Consider the following 20,324-nt stretch of genomic DNA (forward strand, 5'->3'; position numbering starts at 1 on the left):
TTCAGTCTCCGGGGCAGAGGACGAGCTTGAAGCCCAACGACCAGCTGTTTTTGGGCTCTTCAGCCACTGGCGTGTGTCATCTTTCCCACTAGCAGAAACTTGGGAAGGGCGTGACCCAAGGAACCCCTTCCTAGTGAGAGGAGCCAAAGAAGACTTACACTTCTCCAGCACAGAAATGGTGAATGATTATCCTGATAGTTGGGGGGCGGCGGTGTTGTTCCCGAAGTAGGTGGTGCGGGCGTAATAGGAGGTCATAGCCACAGGATGTAGCAGCTCAAATTTCCTCTTAGCCTCAGTGTGGGTCGGTTGGTTCAGGGTCTTACATTCCATGATTTTCCGCTCTTTCTGTAAATTCTGCAGCCTGTCGAGCAAGGTGAATGATGCTCTCCGCAGATATGACAAATGGGAGGCGGGGCACGTGGAGTACTGGGATGCGATGGACGTCCACAATCTCAACATGTGACGCTGGAAGCACAGCAGAAAGACATTTGGCTGAACTTCCAGCAACGCATCGCGGGAGAGAATATGGCTTGATGTCACAGTGGTAGACCATCAACTTGAACTTCTCGGGCAACGTGTCACCCTCTAAGGTCAAGATGAAGGCACCGGTGGCAACCTAATTATCCCTCGGACCCCCGATGGACGCGCCACGTAAAATGGACTCCTCATCCCTCTTAAGTTGGCACACAGCCCGTCGTTGGATTGCAAAAGAAGGTCCCTGTGGAATATAATTCCCTGGACCATATTAAGCTCTTATGAGGTGTGATGGAAACAGAAACATCCCCCAGCTTGTCACAGGTGAGTAATGAATTCTGTTTTGATCAAGACTGACCCAGATCTCATTTTAGACAAGCCCTCCATCTCCCCAAAATTGTCCTCTAAATGCTCTACCAAAAACTGAGGCTTCATCGACACTGAGGAGTCCCCATCAGCTCTCGTACACACAAGACACCGTGTGAATAAGGTTCGCTGCCATTTTTACCCTGGCGTTCCTCCTATGGTGTGGACAGGAAGGGAAACGATTTAGGATCATACTTCCTTGCATTGTACTAAGACTTGGAATTCTTACACTGCTGGCGTTTTATCACCAGCAAGTGATGACATGGTATGCTTCATCATGCATCATCCGCCCTGATGCCACACACTCCGACCAGGGGACCTCCCCACAGGCGACACCCAGCCGCAGCAAAGGTCCCCTGGCAGGATGGCCATTGCCGGGAGTCCCGATGCCCCAGGATGACAGGCATCTAGTCCTTGGCATACTTGGGGAGTTAACAGCGCAGGCATCAGCAGAGCAATCCTCGTGTAGTCAGGGGGGCTACAACCAACAGGGTACATGGCGGCCCCACCACAACGGGCTGGCTACCGAGCTAGATATGAGGTGCAAAGAATTCTACAGTCATTGGCAGTGCAGAAAATGATGCTGCATAGTGGGTGGAGGAAAATGCACCCAGGAAGGAGTCCTCGCCCAAGAGATGGAGAATGAGTGGGACTGCAATGCCTTGATGAGGAAGTGGGCTAAAGATCTCAATGCACGATGGACATGATGCACCATGTAAGGCACCCTTCCCCAATTGGCTCGCTCTTCAGGAAAATTTTGAAGAATGGAGGTCAAACCCTGCAAGGGTGAGAATCCTTTTAGTTGCCTCTTACGACAGGCAGGAATACCTCGGGCCTATTCTAACCCCCAGGCCCGCAGGGGGCCAGTATTGGTAAGAGTAAGATGAATTTGTTGTAAGGCTGAACGCTAGTGGGCTCAGGTCTCAGGGTGCATCACAGCAGTTCCAACTTCCACCGAAGTGACCAGTACAAGCGAGTCCAGGTACAAAGACTAGCAGCGTGACTGAACATGGGTAAATCCCAAAGCTGAGAATATGGACGGCTAATGCTTGCATTGCCTTTATGCAGAATATGTTCCAGGAAATTGCAGAGTGTCAGAAAATCTAAAAAATGACCAAATTAAAACTCTGTTATTCGAAAATAACTCACATCAAATATTAATGCAAATCTGAAAACATCTGCAATCTCATAAAAGTAAGGTGCATCCAATGACATGGTAATATCTCAACATCTTTAAAACTACTAAAGTTAACACTCTGCAATGAATAAATATTTACAAAATGAACCTCTGAATCAACAAATTTTAATCGCTTCATGCAATTTCAACAAATGATATCTCAGGTGACAACATTGCACTATAACTGCCATCCCTGAAATCTATGTATCTCTTCAATTTTATTTATTAATTTACAATGTCTTTCATATGTTTCATTATTCAAATGTTTGTAATGTCACAATCACACAACAACTGAATACAGCACGAATACCTCATATTTTGTCATACTTGTGTATTTATTTAATTAACAGTCTACTATTTTGCTAGTAACTTAATTCGAAAGTTGATTGCAAACTGTGCTAATTTGAAAGTGGTGAGTTAAATGTGTTAGCGGACACCACAATTGAACAGGGAATCAAAAGGCTTCTGTCAAGCAGGCCTATGGCAAAGTACTTATCAATTCAGGCAGGCTAGGAAAAAACCTTACTTTCATAGTTTTGGATGTTATTGAATTTAGTATACATTAAAATGAAGGACTAAGTAAGGAATACGTATTATTCTGTTTTCTCCAAAAAAATTTCTGCTGTGACATACAGCCCCCAAAAGATGACACTGCGCATACCATTTTGAAGATGCAAATTTTGGAGACAATTGTAAAATGCTGTATCTCTAGAACAGTTCTACATATTTTGTTGGGATTTTTTTTTATTTAAAAGGTAATTGCTTTATGATTACAAAAAAATTCTTCATTCAGACTTATCTGTCAAAGTTCTTTTATTATAGTGTTCTGAACATTTTTAATAATTTATGGAATTTTTTTTTTTTCAAAAATGCCAATCCATAAAATTTTGATTTTTTTTTTCTCTCCGTTTACTAGAACAATACAGTTATACATTTCCTGAAAAGGAGAGCTTCCACTTGTAGGTTGAACAGGTTTTATAAACCACTGAAATTTTTGCCATACATAAACCTGTTTTATTACCACAATATCACATGACAGGCTCATAAAAATTCAAAACCTACACTTGCTTAACATAATTTTAGTTTTGAAAGATGAATAAGAGACTCATTTTTCAAACATTTTAAATGGTTCCAAAATGTACGTGAAAGGTCCAAAGACTTAAAGGTTTCAATTTATACAACTTCTGTGCACTCTGCTTTGTACTGAAATTAGCCACTCAATGTGCTCCACTGCTTCAGTATCTTGCTTTGATATAGAGTGATGCCTTCCTGTTGATCCAGTAGGAACTGGAGCACTTACAATCTCCAAAATATTGTGAACAGGAAGTGAGCACTGGCATTGTTGCTGTCCTTCAGCTGGAAATCTATATCCAGCAGCTGGTCCATGCGGTAGTATAAGGTGCACTAAAATTTCGTTTAACTCTTAACTGGTGTCTACAATCTCTGCAACCCACCAGTCACAGTCATACACACATGGCACAAACATCCCCCATCTCAGGTTGTGAATCTGAATATTATCCTGCTGTTTGTGAGGCGTTGGCTGAACGAATGAAATTTCTTCTTTCTTGCTCTTTAAAGTGCATGCAATATGAGTTCACCCATCGCTGAGTCCAAAAATGTGTCTTCTGAATTCCTTTCACAGGAGTAGTTTGTTTGGACCATTCTTTTTTCCGCTCACCGAATTCTTCAATTTCCTCTTTGGACAAAAGATTACATGACTCTCGTAAAATCCTCAGCATTCTTAATCACAGCTGTATTTGGTCTCGAAAGATTATGTTTTGTAGCATGGTGCTTCAGCAGGCCGCTTGCACCACCACAAGGCCCCTTCCCGTGACTAGTAGCACTGTATACCCAGGCAGTTGGCACAAGCGACTTAATTCAAACAGCTGGTAACAGTTTTTAAAATGACTGGGAGCACCATCAGAAATAATCATTATCTTCTCTGCCCCTGTTGGAAAGTGATGAAATTTTGCGGATTGCTAGCAAAGCATGTGCTGTGTCACTACAGACCAGTTATCAGAAAAATAACAGTGAAGCATTAAACATAGTTCTTCAGCCTGTACACATCCTTTCACTTCTGCAAATGTGTTATTGCAATTTCTTCAGATGTTGGCGTGTTACTGCTTTCACTGACCATTTAGCGAGTTCGTCAATGAAACTGTCAAAGGCAACAGTTTTCTTAATTAGTTTATTTTCCTCCCATGTCGCATATGTAATTTCTGCAGCGTTATGTGCTACATCATCACAGCCAAGTGCCTGTAAAGGCAGTCCTCCTTTTCCAAGGCAGTCACCACATTCCTGAAACAAACAATTCTCTCACTTTACATCACAGGCTACTATTGACTTACATGCTCAACCAAGGTGTCACATGCTCCAGTAAGTTCTTCAAAGTTACCACACAAAGTTCAAATTTTGTGCAGTACCTCCATAAACAGACATCTCTAGGTGGGTGTGGAACTAGACACTTAGGTCATAGTGCATAAAATTTTAATCTTCCAATATGTGAAGTTGTATAGTTGCTCTTATAATTTGCAAAAGCTTCTTTAATACTGCAAGTCATGTACCTCTTTACTTTCACAACTTTTTGACAGATATAATGACTGCACTATTTGTACTTGAGCTGCTTCTACAGGATGACCGTAACAGGTAACTGGTCTTCCAGAGACTCCTTTTACAGACCTCACATTTCTTGATTTTTCTACCATGTACTTTGATACTGATGGAACATGGTTCAAAATTGTTTTCCTTGAAAATGTCTCTGGAATAATAGATAACCTTTTCACTGTAGGATGCATAATATTCAACAGGTGAGTTGATATTTGTGAAAAATTCCTGGCAAGAGATGAAGGAGTGCTTTGGTTCATTTTCCTTCTGAAGATGGAATTTCAACTTTAAAGATTGTAGTCAGTTTTGCTGTAGTGTATTCATCCATAGCTTTAGTAATTTCTCTGTGCATTCTTGATGCACAGAGCTTATGACTCGACTTCACTGACCACGATGGGTGTCCTTGACACTCCTTTCTCATTTTACTTAAGTTTTATTCTCTTATACAGTATTTTTCACCGTTTCTCACTTTCTTTGCTTGTATGCCACACACACACACACACACACACACACACACACACACACACACACACACACACACACACAACAGGACTAACACCTACCTACACCTACCTCTGTAGTTGACTGATTCAGGGTATATAATTCTTCCTCTACTGATGCAAAATCTGCATCATCTGCACCATGGGAGGCTTCACCTTGTTCAGGTACTATCATTGTCATTATTCTGTCAAAACCTTTAGAACACAGAAAAGTCGTCACTGGAAACATCTTCACCTGTGGGCCCCATTCAGAAGACATATTGAACAGTCCTTTTCACAAAACACACTGCAACCGTGTCAAGTGACAAATTCCTCACTAAAACACAGAACACACTGGATGGTCTCAGATTTCTTAGAAGCCTCTTCAGTAAACAGATTGGTAGTGAAAAACTACAATAAATAAACCTGTAATGAACACCAATGACAAAGAAACTACAACAAATAGTAAGAAATACCTACAACAACGAAAGTGAAAAGAAATAACTTCAACAAAGAAAGTTACAAGGAATAACTGCAACAAAGATGATACAAGTGAACAATATAACAAATAAATTAGTAAGAAACAACTTTAGGGAAGACATACAGTACCCTTGAAAATTAAAAAAAAATAATTTTACCACAAAACCTGTGCAACTTAAAAGTGGAATCTCTCATTTACAGGGAATAGAGTACTACATGGTACTAATCAACAGATAAAATCTAACTTTTCTGGTTTGGCATTTTTGGGGGAAAAAAAAAAAATCTGTAAATTATAAAAAAAAATTCAAAAGGCGACAGTAGAAGAACTTTGACAGATATGTCCAAACGGAGGATACCATTGCAATCTTAAAGCAATTATCTTTCAGGTTAAAAAAAAAAAATCATTAAAAATTTTTTTTTTAAATTTGCATCTTCAAAATGGTGTTCGCAGTGTCATCTTAGGAGGCCTTTATCTAGGGACAGGAATTTTTTTGGAGAAATCAAAAAACATGTGTTTCTTATGTACTCTTGAATTTTAACATATGCTAAATTCAATAACATCCGAGACTATGAAGGTAACCCCCCTACCTGAAGTGATATGGATTATGCCAAATATTATTTAAACAATATATAAGGACAATCTGTAGTCATTTAACATGAGCAAACTTGCGCAAGAATACTGGCCTATTTATTTATGAACCAACCATTACTTATATTTATTATAAATTATCCGAGTGCAACAAATGTTTATGATTTTTCTTTACTTCAATATTGTTGTAATATATTAGTTTAGTTCAGGAAGTGGTCAACTTGAATCAAACCATGCCCATGAAGTTTTAGGACGATGTATTTTTGGTGGGGCTGGACTTCAGCCAATGAAAAAACAGATAGTAGCGGAACACTATAGGAGTTAAGTGGATACTGGGACTTTTCAAGTGAATTGCTCAAGGGAGCAATTCTGGACACTTTATGGAGTTCTTGAAGAAGGCAGACCTGCCTGGCCTGCAGTAATATGCGTGATTCGATTGTCAAGCTATTTGATTCCAGGCAGTGAACAGCCGCTATCATACTTCTGACGGGGCTTTCTAATCAAGAGGTTTGAGTGTACTCCCGTGTTTGACTCTCCAACTACTTCTGCTGGATTTACAGAACTGAGGATAGACAGAGCATGAGTTGTGATTCTTTGTATCATGTATGTTAATTTGTGCATTGTCATATTGAACTCTGAACTGTTTTGAGCTGATGAATATTTCGTGTACTGTGATTATGAAAGGAACTTAGTTTTGTGTATCTTTAATGACTATTTAGTTTGGGATTGTGCCACCATTCTCGTAACACACTCAACCTAGCTTTACTGCAGTTGATAAGGGTATTTTCTGCCTATATTTTGATTGAATATCATAGTATCACATTCCGTTTACTTGATATGTCCTTTCTTAAATAAACATTATTCAATACGATGCTCTGCAATCCACATCAATTACAGACATTAGAATAGGATGTCTGATAATATTCATTTAACTTTTATTTTGTTGTTCTGTGTATTTTATTAACTTACAATACTAGCCAAAGCATAGGCTATTTGACTGCAGGGTCGCAGCTACAGGTTATTATTTGCAGCAAATAAGCTGCGGGGCATCAAAGTAGACATACATGGCTCAACCACTTGACTACATCGAGCTATTGTTTTATTTTAAACAGAGCCGGGCGTAACCCAAGTGCCTGAAGTAGGAGTAACTGCGAGTAAACACACAACTGGTTTGCTCATATGAACTGCTCTTTGGAAGACAACTACTCAGCATTAACTGTTATGTACCATTGCAACATCTACCAGGAGCAAGAGAGGTTCATCCACAACTTATGGTAGCACTGTCATGTGACAACGCAGCAGGTCAACGTCCTCTGCCATGAACAATGAAAATGCATGGAGCCTTCGAAAATGTGAAAGCAAGGTTGCAAAAATAAGTTTTTTTTGGCCCATCCAGTTCAAGATGAAGCATTAGCGATAGTGGTAGACGGAAGCCTGTAGGCAATCAGCGCAGGTCTCGGAAATACAGAAGCGTCCGAACCCACCCGTCTGCTTTGACCCATAACGTCACAAATATGGCGGAAACAAAAAACAAACACACACACTTTCCACAAGAAGCCTAATGACACTAACGGGACAAGCGTGGGAAATGGGGTGTTTTGGGTGGGGGGCAAACTAAATATAAACAAATTTAGACGCCTTGCGTAGCTACAACGTTTAAGTGAAGACAGCCATGAATACCCACCCACCTCCCCAGGGGTCGTAACCCCTGCAACCCATAGAAGATAAAGATGCTTCAGTAGCTGATTAGTGTTTTTTGTCTTTAAAAAAAAAAAAAAAAAAATCTCACGGGATAGAACGAACAGATCAAAAGATAAATATAATAAACTAAAACAGAAATTCGAGGAAACAGATAATTAAAATAAGTAATAAGTGTTTTTAAATTTAAAAAAAAAAAAAACGCACGAGATAGAACGAACAGATCAGAAAAGTAAATAAAATAAGATAAAACAGAACTGGAGACAGCCACACTCAAACCAAACTCCACGCCGTCATGAGGTCACACACGACAACACCCTTACGTCACGGGTCAAAGCCGACGCGTGGGATCGGATGCTTCTGTCGACCCCAGGTCTCAATCAGTATGCAGCAAGGCACTGGAAGATATTGGATTTTTTCTCTCGTAAACTCGAGGAGGCTAGAATCAGGTGCAGCACAATGACCAGAAGCTATTGGACATTTACAAATCCACAGAACACTTTTGCCCTTATGTGGAGGCCAGGCCTCTTGTAATCATTACACACAACAAATCTATAACATCTGCCTGTAGCAAACACAACGATAGCTGTTACCCACATCAATTTGCCAGCTTCAGTTTATCGGCCAGGTGACCATGGGCACATGGCACATAGCAAGGGGGGAAGACTGCAGTAGCCGATTTTTTTCTCACAAATTGGAGCCATCTTGTGCACAGTTTGATTACAAACAACTCAACGCAACACAGGATATTGACAGACAGTTGAAGGAATATTTACAAAGTAGTTTAACACCCTAAAGCTTAAACTGGTGCAATTTTCAAGGGCTATGTACACGATTGAGCGCGATTCTCCAAAACCAGCCCCCAGCCACTGCATGCCAAAAAAGTTACACAAATTGGTTTTTGTTAGTATTAATACACGAGCCCATCCAGGCACAAAAACAAGCATTAAACCGTTGACAAAAAGGTTTCTGTGGCCCAGCATAAAGGAATATTGTCAAGAACATGCATAGCATGCCAATGTAAAGTGAGCCAATACGTACACAAGCTGGTGGGAGAGTTTCCAGAGGCAATGTACATTCAAACAGTGTCGATCCACTGCCTTAATCAGAAGGATATAACTATATTTGCCACGACTGACAGATACACCTGATGGGCAGAGGCAGTCCCAATCAGTTGGGTCTTGGCAGACAATAGGAAGATTTTTTTTAACAGCATGGCTATTACAGTTTAGCTGTCCATCGCACATTACTACAGATTGAGGACAGCAGTTCAAATCAACACTGTTCGTGGAGCTGTCAACATTATGCAGGTTCCAACACCAACAAACAACCACCTACCACTCAGCAAGCAACAGGATGGTAGAGTGCCAGCACTGGACACTGACAGCTGTACTTATGTGTTATGAAGAGAGTTAGACTTCCACACTGCTGCTGGTTATACCGAGCCTCCACACTGCTTGTAAGCTGGACATTAGAGGCATCAGAAGCACAGATGGTATTTGGTGAGATGTTACACTCATACAATCAGGTGTTTTTATTTGTTTTCAAACACAAGAAATACGGAGGACGACAGAACTGCTATGTTAGCTGCAGTAAATAACGACCTAGACATACAGGCTGCATCTTTCACTGGCATCGTGCCATGGAGGACATACAATTTTCGTACACAGAGATCTGAAAACAAGCTTTCATGTAACGGAAAGAACGGATGCAGTATGTCAGCTGTGACAACCCCATCCTCTGCTCTGTTCCAGGTTTTAAAATGTGACAAACATACAATATAGGCTAGTTACAATATAACAAATCACAAACGGTGTCACTCAGTGAGTTAATCCAGCGTATCTGCTTACATCAAACACTGCTATAGTTTGTGAGGAAAATGAAGAAAATGCACCCTTGACTCCAAAGCAGACCAATGGAGGGACTGGGAAAGCGGCACCCTTGGCTCAGCAAGCAAATTGGAAAGGAACACCGGAAATACCAGCAGTATGTGCCATGAATGGCCGACGAGTACAGTACAAGTACCCACAATTCCAGGAGCTCTGCTCTGCCGCGGGGGAGAAGGGGGGGGGGGGTGGGAGGCACAGATTTCAGAATAACATTTAAAGAGTCTGCTTTGGACAGCAGACACAAACATTAGCATAAACATTAGCATATTATGTTTAGTATTTGACATTAAAGTTTTGACAGTTTTGTGTGTGTGACCTGATCATTGTGTTAATTAATCATGCACAATAAAATATATAGAATTCAGAAGTGCTGATTCGTTGCTTCAATAACGAGCGGCGAAATGGAGGGTATCTACAAACACTTTCGAGAATAGAACAAACATTTGAGTAAGTCACATGATGAATAGTATTTCAATATTGCAACGCCGGCTGTTTTCCATCAGTTACATACGTCAATATAATCTACATTAACAACAACAACTTGTAGGGTTATAAAAATATAATTTGAAAACGCGATTGTGACTAATAAATAACAGGTTACTCACTTATATGAGCAACTGGTAAACTGTAAAGCTTTGGGCATTCGACGGCACAAATATCATTTCAGCTACCGTAATATACTTCTGTCGTAGAAAACACACACACACACAAAGCGCGCGCATATCAAAAATATCACAACCAATCATAAGCACTGAAAATACAACAAACAAAATCTTACTAAATATATAACCGGAAACGACTGTGAAAACACTAGATAAATACTTACAATTTAGTTGGTGCATGCAGCTTTAGCTTTGACCGTTAAGCATTTCAATGGGTATAATTTTTAACTCTACAACTTAAAAGTATGTAGTACGAAACGATCTACATACACGTATCGTTCTTCAAGACACTGTCATCTACTATCTAAATTCAAAAATCGCTGTCACTACCACAGCAGAAAATCACAGTTTACTTTTGCAAAGAAAAGAACCTTTGGGAGTAACAATTGCCACATTTATCAAGCAGACGGCGACAACCAATAAGCTATATAAGAACTTCACTGCATTAACTACTTAGTTTACCGTAACACTGGTATGTACTGCAGTTCACTTCTATTGTCTTCCTTCCACCAAGGCTTCCAGCTTCAAACACAAGTTGATCGCAAAACATATTTGTTCGTTACGTCACTTATCAGCCTATGTTACGTCGATATATTTTACAACTTATTAAGCGCACTGCATTGTAAACCATACCTCGTCTACGTTCCTTCGAGGTATGTGAAAGAATGACAGAAGTAATTTAAGCTTGACTTGTGTTTGCAAGTCAGGAAAACAGTCCTTAATGTTTTTTAGAACTTCGGGGTTGAGCTGCGAGGTAATTGATCCACCCGTCCACGAATCATTTGACGTACCAAGCTTATTGTGAAGCCACAACGATGTATCACTGTCCCTAACATTCGCCATATTAAGAGGTATAATACTGGGTTCTGCCGTTAGGATCGCATAAGTCGTACGTACTACGTCCACATTGACATACTGGCTACATATAAACTTTTCTAATTTAATATGTAAATTAAACCGAAATTTCTTTTAAAATATTAGATACATAAATTTTGTATTGTAAATTTGCTCTGGACCTCTCTTCATATATGAAAAAATATAAGACCAGTACTTAAACGACTTGATCGGTTATTTAACTCTGGCGGAATTTTTAATTGTCGTCATGACTCCGAACTGTAAACACCTTGTATGTTGTGAATGGAAAACCATTGTGTATTGTAAGACAAGGTTTCTCTTGTGAAGGCGGCATAATATTTTCATACACAAGTAGTTAATATTAATAATCAGAACACCGATATGCAGAATATAATTTCAGCGCAGAAGTGTGACAGGGATCACAATACTAATCACGCAGATTTTAGTAGCAGTAGCCTGGAGGAAGTCCCAGATTGTGTTTTGAATCATTTTAAATTTCTAAAGGTAATGCGCATGATCTTACATTGTTCGGCTTTTGTTTACTGTTACCATGAAATAACTGAAATGTTCTGCTTCCTGCAGTTTCTGTATTTAAACAACAACGCATTGAAAACTTTACCGGACTGTTTGTTTCAACGTCTAAACTCTCTAAAATGGCTCGACGTTAGAAATAACCATTTGACAGAACTACCAAGAACTATTGGAAATCATCCGTTTCTGGAAGTTATTCTTTTACAAGGAAACATGATCAGAAAACTACCTTTAGAGTTAGGTAGGTTACTATACCAAAGCTAACAAAGAAGCTAAACTAGCCTTATGTTGCAATGTTTTATTCAAAGTTTCAATAATAGCCTAAGTTTGTTGCAGACAATACAGTCACACTAGTAATTTTGTGTCTGATGTTACATCTCATGATCAAGTAAATGTCAACAAAATAGGCCCCAAAAACTTATTATCCTTTATTTGAGTGTACTGTTGCTTTCATATTCCAGGGCCAGTACTTGTGTATACACCATCGTAATGATTACTTTTTGTTGACATCAATAAAAATTTTATTCCCCAGACTCTCAAGATTGTTTTCCCCTAGGGAGCTAAATATAGCAATAAGCCGTTTGTTTGTGTGGCCATCTTCCGCAGCAGTTGTTAACATTTGTTGTTACAGATTACCTGTCTTGAGTTGACTGCAATGTAACTCCAGATGCGTTTTGCTTTTATAAATAATAAGCGATTTGGCAACAATTTTGAAACCATTGTTGACTGGCACTTACATAGCTGAAAATATTTCACTGCTTACTCTTTCATTTGGAAAACAGAATGGTGTGAAAAATTCCAATCAGTGATGTTCTTGTAGATTATCGAAGTTTATATCACTATTATTAAGACTTATGGCCACAGACATTATGTATGTAGTTGATTGATGGTTTGAGTTTTATTTGGTTGCACTAAATTACATTCTGTCAAAAGTTGTGTTGTAATGAAGGACAAGTCAAAAATACAATATTATATAGACAAAAAAGAAGAAAAGCAAACAATATTGTACTGGAGACATTATTAGTAGGAATACAATATTACATGCAAGTCTTCAAGAAAAACAAAATAGCCTACTGCAGATGGTATACATACAAGACACACAAAACTACATCATTAGCATGTAAATTACATCATTTTCAATGAACTAAAAAAATCATGACCCAACCATGTATGTATAATTATGAAAGTAATTGGTTTCTGCAGGCACATGAGGAACATTTTGTGTCAAACAGCCGTAAGTTCACAATTACAAAATGAGAAAACAGAATTTTCATAGAGGCTTTCACACAAAAGAAAAGTATTCTGTATCAACCTAAAATTCTGTTCAGTGAACTACCAAAGGAAATTAAAAGAATATCAAAATTCCACACCAGAAAAGAACTCACCTGCTAATTAGCAAGAGTGTTTATAGTGTCAAGGAATACTTGAACCATCAGCATGCAGAATAGAGCAGCTAATTTCCTTCATCATAGTGACCCCGAAGTGGTCATGTGAGAATAAATGGTATTCATTTATTATTGTAATTTTGTATGTCACGATTGTTGTGTGTATGGTTTCTTGTTATGCATAAGAATATGTTATTAGCCAACATACAATTGTAATTCTTTCATGCCCTCTTATCTGTGTAAGGTCATCTATGACACAGCCTGTATCATTTTATAATGATGAGATACATGGATGCTAAATTAAAATTTGGGTATAACACATCTTACTCGAAACTTGAAGCTCTAGAAATTCATTTAAATTATATACAGTATGATTTATGAGGTACTGTTTCAATTTCTTCTTCAATAGATGAGGGTTGTCGGTGTCCTTTTTAATATTCAGTTGGACCCTATTGTAAATTCTTATTCCAGACTGGATAACTCCTTTTTCTGTTCTGTTGAGAGTTACTGAATCTTTGTGAAGGCTGTGCTTTTGTCTTGTGTCGTGATTGTGAAAATCACAGTTGTTTTGGAAAAGTTTTTGGTGGTTGATTATAGATATCAGTGAGGAACTGTACTTACTTTTGAGTGTGAATATCTCAAAGGCCTTGAATGCGTGCCTACATAACGTCCTATTTGTAACACCACAGATCAACTTCACAGCTGATTTTTGTAATTTAAAAACTTTTTTCCATTTCTGTAATATTTCCCCAGAATGTTATATCTATGATCTATTGTTGCGGACTTCAGGCTGAAGACTGGTTTGATGTGGCTCTCCATGCTGCTCTGTTCTGTGTGAGCCTCTTCATCTCCGAATAACAATTGCAACATACATCCTTCTGAATCCGCTTACTGTATTCATCTCTTGATCTTCCTCAGCTATTTCTACCTCCACCCACTTCCCAATAAATTGGTGATCCCTTGATGTCATAGAATGTGTCCTACCAACTGATCTCTTCTCTTGGTCAAGTTGTGTCTCTCTAATTCTATTCAGCCTTCCTTATTAGTTATGTGATCTATCCACCTAATCTTCAACATTCTTCTGTACGACAACATTTCAAAAGCTTCTATTGTCTTTTTATCTAAACTGTTGGAAGTTTCATTTCCATACATGGCTACACTCCAGACAAATACTTTCAGAAGAGACTTCCTAACATTTGCACCTATATTCATTGTTAATAAATTTATTTTCTTCAGAAATGCTTTTCTCGCCATTGCCAATCTACATTTTATATCCACTCTACTTCGGCCATCGTCAGTTATTTTGCTGCCCAAATACCAACATTCGTCTACTATTTTAAGTGTTTCGTTTCCTAATCTAATTCCCTTGGCATCATCTGATTTAATTCGACTATATTCCATTATCTTTGTTTTGCTTCTGTTGTTGTTCGTCACATTGATTAAACATTGTACTGCAACTGTTCAAATGTGTGTGAAATCTTATGGGACTTAACTGCTTAGGTCATCAGTCCCTAAGCTTACACACTACTTAATCTAAATTACCCTAAGGACACACACACACATCCATGCCTGAGGGAGGACTCGAACCTGTACTGCAACTATTAAGGACGTAGCACTTTCTTGAAATTACACTTGAGCTACACCAGATAGAATTACAACAGTCTCAGCTCCTCCACCACATATGCCTGCATTTATTTCAAAGGTTTTCTATGAGATGCAGTAGAACCTCAAATATGCTTTTGCTGTGAGAATAATAATGAAAGATTTATCTGAAGTTGGTCTTAATTTGGATATGTGTTGTCAGTTTTTATCAAAAGCTGACCAGTTTAATCATTGGATTATCTAATTTGCATTAACGCTGTCATATTTTATCTTAATGTTGTGTAAGAGGAAGGATCTTGATTATTTTGTGTTAGATTAAAACATGGTCTGGCACATAACTTACAGTGAAAGCCATTGCATTGTTAAACTGTTTGTCAGCATTTTTGTCAAGGACAAATTATCCCAATGAGCATGACTGATAAATGATAAAGAAACTATTCTTATGAATATTATAAAATAATACCTTAAAATGTTAATCCAGTTATGTACGTTCTAATATTTTTTATGACATTTGATCTTTCCATATGTATATGTTTTTTTGGTGTACATGTTTTATCTACCAATAGTTTGGGAGATGATGCAGATTGGAACTTTCAGGTAAAGCGATACCTGAAAAACCCTTGATTGAAAGCAAAACTTTTTATTTCTAAAGAAGAGCTTTGGCTTTCACAGATACCCAAACCTCTTTGGGGGATTACTGAAATAAAACAATCCTCTTGTTTTATATTCCTGTTTTGAAAGTTCCGTAATTCCAATGGTATCTAATAAGCGATTTCGCGCAATGCATTAAATCTTATAAAATGTATTATTCCATTTGTTTACTAGTAGGTCATGCTTGTCCAATATATGTTCACAATATTTTGCATTTACAAACAAAGCCATAATTAAGAAAATTTAGGTTAGCATCTTTATCTTTCAGTTGTTGTTGTTGTGGTCTTCAGTCCTGAGACTGGTTTGATGCAGCTCTCCATGCTACTCTATCCTGTGCAAGGTTCTTCATCTCCCAGTACCTACTGCAACCTACATCCTTCTGAATCTGTTTAGTGTATTCATCTCTTGGTCTCCCTCTACGATTTTTACCCTCCACGCTGCCCTCCAATGCTAAATTGGTGATCACTTGATGCCTCAGAATATGCCCTACCAACCTATCCCTTCTTCTAGTCAAGTTGTGCCACAAATTTCTCTTCTCTCCAATTCTATTCAATACCTCCTCATTAGTTATGTGATCTATCCATCTAATCTTCAGCATTCTTCTGTAGCACCACATTTCGAAAGCTTCTATTCTCTTCTTGTCTAAACTACACTCCTGGAAATGGAAAAAAGAACACATTGACACCGGTGTGTCAGACCCACCATACTTGCTCCGGACACTGCGAGAGGGCTGTACAAGCAATGATCACACGCACGGCACAGCGGACACACCAGGAACCGCGGTGTTGGCCGTCGAATGGCGCTAGCTGCGCAGCATTTGTGCACCGCCGCCGTCAGTGTCAGCCAGTTTGCCGTGGCATACGGAGCTCCATCGCAGTCTTTAACACTGGTAGCATGCAGCGACAGCGTGGACGTGAACCGTATGTGCAGTTGACGGACTTTGAGCGAGGGCGTATAGTGGGCATGCGGGAGGCCGGGTGGACGTACCGCCGAATTGCTCAACACGTGGGGCGTGAGGTCTCCACAGTACATCGATGTTGTCGCCAGTGGTCGGCGGGCGGTGCACGTGCCCGTCGACCTGCGACCGGACCGCAGCGACGCACGGATGCACGCCAAGACCGTAGGATCCTACGCAGTGCCGTGGGGGACCGCACCGCCACTTCCCAGCAAATTAGGGACACTGTTGCTCCTGGGGTATCGGCGAGGACCATTCGCAACCGTCTCCATGAAGCTGGGCTACGGTCCCGCACACCGTTAGGCCGTCTTCCGCTAACGCCCCAACATCGTGCAGCCCGCCTCCAGTGGTGTCGCGACAGGCGTGAATGGAGGCACGAATGGAGACGTGTCGTCTTCAGCGATGAGAGTCGCTTCTGCCTTGGTGCCAATGATGGTCGTATGCGTGTTTGGCGCCGTGCAGGTGAGCGCCACAATCAGGACTGCATACGACCGAGGCACACAGGGCCAACACCCGGCATCATGGTGTGGGGAGCGATCTCCTACACTGGCCGTACACCACTGGTGATCGTCGAGGGGACACTCAATAGTGCACGGTACATCCAAACCGTCATCGAACCCATCGTTCTACCATTCCTAGACCGGCAAGGGAACTTGCTGTTCCAACAGGACAATGCACGTCCGCATGTATCCCGTGCCACCCAACGTGCTCTAGAAGGTGTAAGTCAACTACCCTGGCTAGCAAGATCTCCGGATCTGTCCCCCATTGAGCATGTTTGGGACTGGATGAAGCGTCGTCTCACGTGGTCTGCACGTCCAGCACGAACGCTGGTCCAACTGAGGCGCCAGGGGGAAATGGCATGGCAAGCCGTTCCACAGGACTACATCCAGCATCTCTACGATCGTCTCCATGGGAGAATAGCAGCCTGCATTGCTGCGAAAGGTGGATATACACTGTACTAGTGCCGACATTGTGCATGCTCTGTTGCCTGTGTCTATGTGCCTGTGGTTCTGTCAGTGTGATCATGTGATGTATGTGACCCCAGGAATGTGTCAATAAAGTTTCCCCTTCCTGGGACAATGAATTCACGGTGTTCTTATTTCAATTTCCAGGAGTGTATTTACCGTCCACGTTTCACTTCCATACATGGCTACACTCCATGCAAATACTTTCAGAAACGACTTCCTGACACTTAAATCTATACTCGATGTTAACAAATTTCTCTTCTTCACAAACGCTTTCCTTGCCATTGCCAGTCTACATTTTATATCCTCTCTACTTCGACCATCATCAGTTATTTTGCTCCCCAAATAGCAAAACTCATTTACTACTTTAAGTGCCTCATTTCCTAATCTAATTCCCTCAGCATCACCTGACTTAATTCAGCTACATTCCATTATCCTTGTTTTGCTTTTGTTGATGTTCATCTTAGCTTTTGTTGATGTTCATCTTATATCCTCCTTTCAAGGCAATGTTCATTACGTTCATCTGCTCTTCCAAATCCTTTGCTGTCTCTGACAGAATTACAGTGTCATCCGCGAACCTCAAAGTTTTTATTTCTTCTCCATGGATTTTAATACCTACTCCGAATTTTTCTTTTGTTTCCTTCACTGCTTGCTCAATATACAGATTGAATAACATCGGGGAGAGGCTACAATCCTGTCTCACTTCCTGCCCAACAACTGCTTCTCTTTCATGTCCCTTGACTCTTATTACTGCCATCTTGTTTCTTTGTAAGTTGTAAATAGCCTTTTGCTCCCTGTATTTTACCCCTGCTACCTTCAACATTTCAAAGCGAATATTCCGTTCCTTAACCTATCTTCTTAGATAAGTCGTGGGGTCAGTATTGCCTCATGTGTTTATACATTTCTCTGGAATCCAAACTGATCTTCCCCAAGGTTAGTGTATACCAGTTTTTCCATTCTTTTGGAAAAAATTCGTGTTAATACTTTGCAGCCATGACTTATTAAACAGGTAGTTTGGCAATTTCCACATCTGTCAGCAACTGATTTCTTTGGAATTGCAATTAGTACATTCTTCTGGAAGTCAGAGGATCTTTCACCTGTCTCGTAAATCTGTCAGGACTGGCTCTCCCAAGGCTGTCAGTAGTTCTAATGGAATGTTGTCTACTCCCGGGGCCTTTTTTTTTATCTTTAAGAGCTGTGTGAAATTATTCTCTCAGACTCATATCTCCCATCTCATCTTCTTCTTCTTCCAGTTTCCTTCCTGTAATATTGCCTTCAAGTTTATTTACCTTTCCCTTCTTTGCTTATTACTTGTTTCTCACCTGAGCCCTTGATATTCATACATCTGCTTCTCTTTTCCCCAAATGCCTCTCTAATTTTCCTATAGGCGGTATCTATCTTTCCTCTAATGAAATATGTCCATAGACATATCACGGCACTGCACTGAACAGATATTTGATTGTTGTGCAAGGGCAGTTGAATTTAGTGAAACTAAACTTCTAATTGTTGTTGTTTATAGGTCCCCTAACTGTGACTTCAGAGCATTTATGCTCAAACTTGATAGGGTTCTTGATTCACTTTATAGGAAGTACCAGAAATTAGTTATAAATGGTGACTTCAATATAAATTAATATGGTGCAAGAAAAAAGATGTTGGTAGATATCCTAAATTCATATGATCTGATGCTGATTATGTTTTTCCAAGTAGGGTGCAGGGAAACAGTAGCACAGCCATAACAATATTTTGTATACATTCTTCATTACTAGATGGACATTCTGTGGGTAAAAGGGTGAACGACTTTTCAGACCATGATGCACAAATTTTAACACTAAAAGATTTTTGAACTCAAACAAATGTCACATATTATTACAAACTATGCAGTAAACTTAATCCAAAAGCAATAGAGAGTTTTTTAAACCTTGTCAAGGAACAACAGTGGCAGGATGTTGTGCTAATAACATAAATGATAAATATAATGCTCTCTTTAACACATTTCTCATGCTCTTTGGGATCTGCTTTCCATTAGAACGTTCAAAACGGGGTACTAGCAGTAATAGGCAGCCCGGGTGTCTGACAAGTGGCATAAAGATATCTTGTAAAACAAAGTGGGAATTACATCAATATGTTAGAAGTAGACACAATTTAGCTACAGTAGTCCTTTAAAATGTGCTTAAAAATGTTATTAGCAAGGCAAGGACTATGTGGTATGCAAATAGAATAGCTAATCCACAGGATGAAATTAAAACCTTATTGTCATCTGTGAAGGAAGTATCTGGTCAGCAGCACAAGGTCGACAATATAAAGTTAGTTCGTAGTAAAAATATTTCTGTTACTGATAAGTCAGATATATGTACAATATTTAACATTCATTTTATGAGCATTGCTGGTGGAATTGAATAAAAATTTAGTTTCTACAGGGAATCATGTAACTCTCTTGGCAAATGCCTTTCCGAGATTGATGTCTGATTAAGGATTCTCATGGATATGCTGGAGTGCCTGGCAGAATATTAAAGTACTGTGCTGTGCTGCACGTCTTAGCACTGTATTTAGCCATATTTGTAATTTTTCCTTTAAGAATGATCTGTTTCCTGAAAGATTAAAGTAGTAGTAAAGCCGCTTTATAAAAAGTGAGAAAGGGATAATGTGGACAATTTTAGACGTATTTCTATGCCCTCAGTGTTTGCGAAAGTTATTGAAAAGGCTGTGTATGTAAGGCTAATTGATCGTTTTATATCACACGATTTGCTGTCAAATGTAGAGTTCGGCTTTGAAGTCGTTTAACAACTTTTCTCTGCGAGGTACTGGATAGGTTAAACAAAAAGTTTTGAACACTAGGCATATTTTTTGATTTAACTAAGGCATTTGGTTGCGTTGATCACAAAATATTGCTCTAGAAGTTGGACCATTATGGAATACAGGGATTAGCTCACAAATTGTTCCTCTTACTCTAGAAACAAGACAG

The 20,324-nt window shown here is 39.6% G+C and overlaps 2 protein-coding genes across 4 annotated transcripts in view; one reads left to right on the plus strand and one right to left on the minus strand.

Moving 5' to 3' along the window:
• Window positions 1–11,282, minus strand: part of LOC124787982 (negative elongation factor A-like) — a 147,224-nt gene extending 135,942 nt beyond the window's left edge. Inside the window, exon 1 of one of the 3 annotated variants that reach the window (XM_047255003.1) lies at window positions 11,052–11,282. In XM_047255003.1, coding sequence (XP_047110959.1) covers window positions 11,052–11,261 — 210 coding nt within the window. In that variant the 5' untranslated portion in view covers window positions 11,262–11,282. Of the gene's footprint in view, window positions 1–10,582; window positions 10,614–10,880; window positions 11,029–11,051 lie in introns of those variants that run through there. The other 2 variants (XM_047255004.1, XM_047255007.1) reach the window with 2 other exon arrangements.
• A 280-nt stretch (window positions 11,283–11,562) lies between these two features.
• The window catches only part of LOC124787983, a 164,997-nt gene continuing 156,235 nt past the window's right edge, over window positions 11,563–20,324 (plus strand). Inside the window, exons 1-2 of the mRNA XM_047255008.1 lie at window positions 11,563–11,777; window positions 11,856–12,045. Coding sequence (XP_047110964.1) covers window positions 11,655–11,777; window positions 11,856–12,045 — 313 coding nt within the window. The 5' untranslated portion in view covers window positions 11,563–11,654. The remainder of the gene's footprint in view (window positions 11,778–11,855; window positions 12,046–20,324) is intronic.

The sequence above is a fragment of the Schistocerca piceifrons genome, chromosome 3, assembly GCF_021461385.2.
Source record: "Schistocerca piceifrons isolate TAMUIC-IGC-003096 chromosome 3, iqSchPice1.1, whole genome shotgun sequence".
Taxonomy (NCBI): domain Eukaryota; kingdom Metazoa; phylum Arthropoda; class Insecta; order Orthoptera; family Acrididae; genus Schistocerca; species Schistocerca piceifrons.